At 37.9% G+C, this 7,213-nt stretch overlaps 1 protein-coding gene across 1 annotated transcript; it reads left to right on the top strand.

The window, feature by feature from the left end:
- The first annotated feature begins 6 nt into the window (after positions 1 to 6).
- Positions 7 to 2,746, top strand: ccdc39 (coiled-coil domain 39 molecular ruler complex subunit). Its single transcript, XM_010787843.1, has 4 exons — positions 7 to 623; positions 716 to 895; positions 1,028 to 1,116; positions 2,318 to 2,746. The coding sequence occupies exons 1-4, from the start codon at positions 486 to 488 to the stop codon at positions 2,496 to 2,498; spliced, it is 588 nt and encodes a 195-aa protein (XP_010786145.1). The 5' UTR covers positions 7 to 485; the 3' UTR covers positions 2,499 to 2,746.
- The last annotated feature ends 4,467 nt before the right edge of the window (positions 2,747 to 7,213 follow it).

Raw genomic sequence — 7,213 nt, 5'->3', positions numbered from 1 at the left:
AACAGAGCGGAAGCAGAAAAGGGAAACCGGAGCTGAACCAGAAAAGCTCCCGCTCGGAGCTAAAAAGGGAGAAGCGCTGGTGTGAAAGCCGCAACAGGGATTTTAGCCTTTGCAGACCATTTACATTCACACGTATGGTGTGCAGGTGGAGACATGCTGAATCATCATGTCCTGAACCTGGCACTCAAACCGATAGAACACACTACAGGAGAGGGAAAACCCCAGACATATTATTTGCATTTCCTGCTTTTGTTGTGTTTCTAATTTCCCCCTAAAACCGCTCTTTCTTCATTCTTGTCTCTCCTCTTCAGTGTCATACAAGTCTCTTGTTCTGTTGTCTTTTCATGTCCCCGAGAGACCATTTATAAACGTGTTTAGCTACTCTGACTTTGTGAGTTATTCTGTTAAGTTGACCTGGTATCAATCTGCCTCTGGGCCTTGCTTTAGTTTTTTCTTGTGTGATTGTCACTCTCCATTTCCAGGACATGAACAATACCTGGGAGAGTCTGCGGCAAGAAGAGCAGGCGGAGACAGAAAAGATAGAGCACAAACAGTCCCTCATGGGTAAACTGAACAAAGAAATCTGTAGTCAGCAGGAGAAGGTCGACAGAGCCACAAAGCAGGTTGGATGTCCACTGTCCCACTTGTATTGGGTATCCAAACATGTATTAGCTGTCTCCATAATCACATTTTAATTTGACGTTTTCCTCCCCAGTGCTCTAAGCTGACCAAAGAGATCCGCTCAGCAAAAAACACCAGCACTGAGACTTTTGAGGAGAAGGATATTAAGCTGAGGGAGTTGAAAGAATTTAATAAGAGTATCAACAAGAAGCTGTACGACACCATGGAAGACAAACCTGACCTCAGATCAGTGGTGGAGGAATACTTCCTGCAGGTGTAAAACCCTTATGCTGTTTTTATATTTGGAGGATTGGTTAAGCATTTGACTGGCTGTGCATTACTGTGATTTTTGAGGTAGTTCAAGGCATTTCATTTAAATATGAACTTCCCTTTTTTTCTGTCTCAGGCCAATCTGTCTCTTCCATCTCCGTCTTCTACTCCTTCCAGCCAGCGGAGCTCCAAGACGAGCTCTCCCTACAGCTCGGCCTCTCTCAGGTCAGAAAGGGTCTCTTCTCAACCTCTTTCACCCAACCATAGATCCATTTCTGTCTTTTGTTTTGAAGGGTCGACAGTAAATGTGACACAGAAGTGATACATCATGTCAAAGCTGGGATCCTGAAGATACAGCGCAGCACTGTGCAGTGTTTTCTGGTCAGAAGTGAAATGTTCAAAGATTACAATGTGTGGTATTAGGGCTTAGAACATGGTGTATGGTATGGTGTTTTATAGGTTGTTGCAGAAATTGTTGGGTTGACACCATTTATTGCAAAGATTTGATGCAAAATGCAACCATTTGTAAACACTCGTTAATTGACATTTAATGGTCAACAATTAATCCAAAATCCAACGGAAAAATCCCTGCTCAACTTTGATAACTTTTAACATTTGGAGCTTCCTGCAAGAAGTGGATTGGACGGCGAGGACTTCTCTTCTCAGCACATTTTAATGATAATATGAATATTATATATATTTTCTACAGAATTGATGCAGTTTCCAAACTATTTAGGGACTTGAGTATGCAAAAATATTTAAATATACCCTTTATAAATGGGTCAAAAATAACACTGTGGATAAAACAAATTATTTTTGCCCCAAAATGCATGGGATTAGCATCAAATGTGATGTTTGTAAATGGGAGCCTTGTATCCTTAAAACTGATTTTCATTCCAGCCCACGGCCAAGGCCCAGAAGAGGCTATGCAACGATGGTGATAATGTTACATCCATTTTCAAATCTGCAGGAGGACCGTTAGTTATTGTTAGGAGTTAGGAGTTAGCTGTTAGCTCGTAGCTTCATTGGCGACACAGTCCTGCTTGGCTAAATAACGGAGTTTACAATGGATGAGATTGCGATGCTTTCATGCTCAATTCCGTAAATACTGCAAAGTTATGTCTGACAAAGGCATGGTTGTAGGGTTTGTGACTAACCCACATGTTATGCTTTAACCAAGCCGAGCTAGCTTATAAACACTTAGCTTAAGAAGTATTTTAAATGTTGTCACATTTTAGTAGTTGATATAGCTACTGAATCAAACAGGTTATTGGGAGGATATCCCAAATACTATCCTGTTTTTTGTGTCGTTAATCTACTTAATCTTAAATACATTATTAACATGAATAGGTTACCGTCTATAATTACTGACCAACACGACATATAACCGCTCTGCCTGTATCTCTGTTTCCTCTCTGCGGTGAAGGTCTCCTGCGTCCTCAGCCGGCAGCAGCCCCCGGGCCTCTGCTCTGCACCCCCCTCTGATGAAGACTGTGGAGCTTGGCCTGGATCTGACCTCCCCCCCTCTCACCATCTCCAGAGGATCCAGCTCTGCGAGCAGCGGCGGGAGCAGCAGCAGCAGCAGGAAGTTAAGAAAGCCGCAGTGATGCAGATGTATTATCTTGCTGCTGGGAATGAAGAGCAAGAGAAGGAGGATATTATAGTTTTAGTTTGTTATGGTTGATGAGATGCAGTGTTCAGTTCGCAAATGTACTATCATTTTGATGCAACAAAAAGTATTTTATTGGTGATTTTAGTATATATTGTTCTTAGGACTTTGTAGTTATTATATTTATTAATGTGAATCTTAAAATACTGGATGTTCCCACAGTGTGACTCAAATAAAGACAAACTATACAAGCTCTTGTCTTTTATCTCCACGTATTTCTTTTTTTTTGTTGTGAAAATGGTATAATAAATAAACGTATTTATTGTAAAACAAAACTCACTTAACCTTTATTTAAAAAAGAACAATGACCCTTTTATCTTAATTCTTTTGTTTTTACTTTTTGTGACAATTGTTCTTTTAAATACAATATTATTTAGTATTTAAAAAAAAATGTTTTTCTATGTGAAAATGCTTTCAATTAAATACATCTACATTCAAAAGGAAAAAACTATTAACATCTTTCTCTTTTGCTTTTTCTTTAAAAAAAAAAAACGTTTTTGTTTTAAAAAAAGAAATTAACTAAATGTAGAGCAAGTGTTTCAGCAGTTTTTTTTTTTTTTCAAGCTGGATTCAAACTTTTTCTTTGGATACAACGCGGGGCAGGGCATTATTTTTGCTTTGAGGAAGTAGCATTACAGACATATGCCATTGCTGTTTTAATCTTTGTTTGGTCTTTGGGTTTGGTCCAGGTAACTAGTTGATTGACCTGTATTGTTGTCTGCAGCCACACCTCTCTCAGTCCCTGGAACAGGTCACACGCTCTGCGGGGACACAACTGCTCTCAGACTTCACTAGAGCTCCAACATGATGCTGCTGCTGCTGCTGGTGCTGCTGGCTGGATGTTCGCTAACTGCTGTTCAGACAGGTGAGAACACAAGATCCTATTTGGATCTGAAATCTACATAGAAAAATCGTTACTAATTCCTCATTAATGTATACAGACAAGGTACATGAAACAATGTGAGTTGTAGCGTGAAGGCACAGAGCTTATAAACAATGCTTTACTATACCAAAAAAATCATTTTTGGTCAAGAGGTGAAATTTTAAGTGCAAAACATTTTACAAAGATTATGATGTATCAGGTTTAAAATGTATACTGTATATAACATACAACAAAATTCTAGTCTCAGGATAATTCACTATTAAAGCTTACAATAAAGCAAAAAGCAGAGAGTGCTTATAAAAAGAATATATAGAAATACATCATTTCATGGTAAGAAATCAAATCTTATATATATTTAATTTAACTACAAACTTTATGATAGATAAGGGGTAACACAATATGATATCATTATAAAGAATTGAATTCTCAAGCTAATTCAATATTAATATGTTGAGTCATGGTACACAAAAGTTAGTTGAACCGGAAGCCTATATATAGCATATAAAAAATAGCTATATCATCACATCATTCTTGGTAAAATACCTCTAATCTTATGGCAAAATAACTACAAAACTTTATGATAAATAAAGGTAATTCAATATTAATACTATGTACAGTCAAGGTACTAGAACACAAAGTAATTTATAGCAAGGAAGGCAGACAATACAGCTTGTACAAATAAATTAGCTTTACAGTTTCATCATCAAATAGCTCTTATCTTATGGAAAAAATATTACAAACGTCATGACAAATAAAGATTTAAAAAATGGATACAAACATTCAAGGCTCAATGTAATCATAGAGTACATATACACGTATGTCAAGGTTCAAGAACATATACTTAAAGCTGGAAGGCACAAACCATGGCTTATAGAAAATAGCACATCATTTTGGGTCAAGTACCTGAAATCTTATGTTGAAAAAGCTACAAAATGTATAAGAATATAAGGTTTAAAAGTAAATACAAAATAAATAAAAACGTCTCAAGGTAATCCTGTATTATTATGTTCCACATGTAAAATAACACAGACTTAGTTAAAGATGGAAGGCAGAAAGCTTATTAAAAACTGGTTATAAAATGACATAATGTTGTTCGTTTCCAGCGACACCCCAGACAAGCCCCGCCCCGCTGACCGTGGCTGTTCCTGTAGACGGTAAGTACATTCAGGCTTGCATCATTTCATTCAACCTAACGACTGACATGACTTTAATATGTATCTTTTTATAGGTCCCACAGCTTTGGCAGTCCTGGTGGCGGCTCTCCAGTCCACCCAGGAGCTGAATCTGACCAACATAGGTGCGACCCTGCAGGAGGTATAGCTAGCCTCGCTCCGTCTTCACAAATCCATATTCATGTCCAACTCTCTTTCTGAAAACATATCCTGAGAAACATTGCAGTACTTAGTGCTTTGTGACATTCTGTGCAGAACCTGATGTGACCAGAAAATGAAAATGATTGTGTCTTTCAGCTGCACACTTTAATCCAGCAGTTCGTACCTCAGGCCAACTTCAGTCTGACAGTGAAGGAAATCACCAAAGTCTGAAACCTCAGTGGACCCCCCCTCCGACAGCCCCCTGGTTTACTTGCTTATTATTGTTCAATTCCTTGATGAATGGATATGTTATTTGATCATTAAATTGCTCTATGCTTTCCTTTTCCTGTAGTGTGGTCTATAGGTTTTAGTGCATGTAAATGGTCTGCAAAAAATAAAAAACCCAAAGTTCCCTCTCCCACACACTCTGCCTCTGCCATGCCTGAAACGCCTCCATTGGACTCATCTGTTTACTTCTGTAACATAGTGACATCACTATGTAACACTAGTGCTTCTATTGGCTATCTCTCCAACACATTGTAAGTGATACGCTATGTACATCTTTAAGCAGTTGACCAATCACAACAGAGCGGGTCGGCTAACCAATCAGAGCAGACAGAGGGTGAAAAGAGGTGCTGCAGCACAGGCAGTATGAGAAAAAGAAAGAGCTTTTTGAACATTAAAGTATGGAGACATGTGAGAGTAGAGACACAACATACAAATATAAACCTGAACATTTGCGGAGTATGGACTCTTTAACTCCACCAAACTGAAAATAAATATGTGCACCATGAAGGGCATGTTATTCTCAACAGAGTTATGCAAAAATGAATAGACCTAAATGTCGTCAATGTTAAAGTATCAGAAATTATATCAAAATGTGTTTCTCCCAAATGTCCTGTAACCATGGTTATTGAACTGGAACCCTTTGCCAAAGATGTAAATGTGCATCAAACATTGTAAATCATGTTGTGATTGTACAACATATATTGTGTTTTTTTATTTAACTTGCTTTTATTATCTATTTAATTATATTAACTAATAATGGTATCCATAACTTTGTTGTTGGTTGTTTGTTTAAAATTCAAACATTTGAAACCATGTTTACGGCTGAAACATCTAAACGTTGTACTTTGCAGCCAAACATAGATACATACAGTACATAGACACTGTTTTGTTTTTCTTCCAGTAATGATATGTTAAATCACATTTCTATCACCAAAGACACATGTTCACTGAGTTGTTATACTTTTAATGAAAGTGCATGAACAAATAAATCAGTAGCCTCATATGACTGCATACAGAAGAGGGTTAAGGCCACTTGTAAACATCTTTTTTTTAGATCTGACCAAATGTGATTTTTCTTTTTCAATTTAAATTCGGATTTCTGACAAAAAAGTCAGATCTGGCCCTATCCTCAGAAGCCTTGTAATACTTGACTCGTGGGATATTTGAAGTTGTGGGATTCAAAGCCATTAAATCATGGTTATACATTTATAAAATAAGGTTTTCAACATATTGACTTCTTCTTATGTATTGATTGTCAATAACTAGAAAAACTAGAGATTATTTTTCATCTTCCTGTATTTTTGCATTTCCTCGAAACTCTATAGTCCTTTTGATCTTGACCTCACATCTGTGAAGTTCGTTACTGCATCTTAGATGAGAGAGCCGCAGTGACGCGTCCTTAAACCCGGAAGTAAACTCCTTCCGGTTCCTTCGTCTAAAACGCAATGCAATTTCTCCATAGGATTTTGGAAAATAGCTCGAAATAAGATCTGTGGTTGACACATATTTAAGAGATGGATCACGTTTTGTTCAGCCGGATAATATCCACATGTCAACCCTACTTTTATAATTTTTGAATAATAAATCTATTCGGCAGAAAATGCTAACGTTATGCTATAAACGAACTACAAGCCAGTACAGCAGCAGGGTCGCACGACTTCAACGTCACGCCAACTTAAGATCGTTTCAACTGACTTTCGCGCACTTGCATATTTTAACAAAGCTTTTCATTTGAGCCACACTGAATTTCACTAGAAGTCATGGCTGTGTCAATTACCAGTCTGATATCATTTTACAAAGATGACAAGAAGAGTCTAGATAGAGGAGAGAACCACTACAAGTCAGGACACGTACAACAGTGCAGCCTAGATGAAGGTGTGCTTACCGGTGTTGTCAGAGCTAGCATGAGGGACAAGGTTTATAGAGTGTCGGTGAGTAGTGATAGCGAGAGTACTATTAAGCTAGAGTTAATTTATTCACATTAATTCCCATCAACAAATCCATTTTATGTGTCACATGAAATCTTTATTACAAATATTACAGGTGGCTACCACTGGTCAGCGAACCAACCCAAACTGGCATTTGTTCAGGAAAGGAAGGTTGACTGCCAGCAACTTTGGAGCTGTCCTGAGGTCAAAGCGTGTGACTGCTTCCCTTATTGCCAGGGTG

This window comes from Notothenia coriiceps, unplaced genomic scaffold (assembly GCF_000735185.1).
Source record: "Notothenia coriiceps isolate Sejong01 unplaced genomic scaffold, NC01 NC01_scaffold00031426, whole genome shotgun sequence".
Lineage (NCBI taxonomy): Eukaryota > Metazoa > Chordata > Actinopteri > Perciformes > Nototheniidae > Notothenia > Notothenia coriiceps.
The sequence above is the reverse complement of the archived record's forward strand: the minus strand, read 5'-3'. Positions and strand labels throughout refer to the sequence as shown.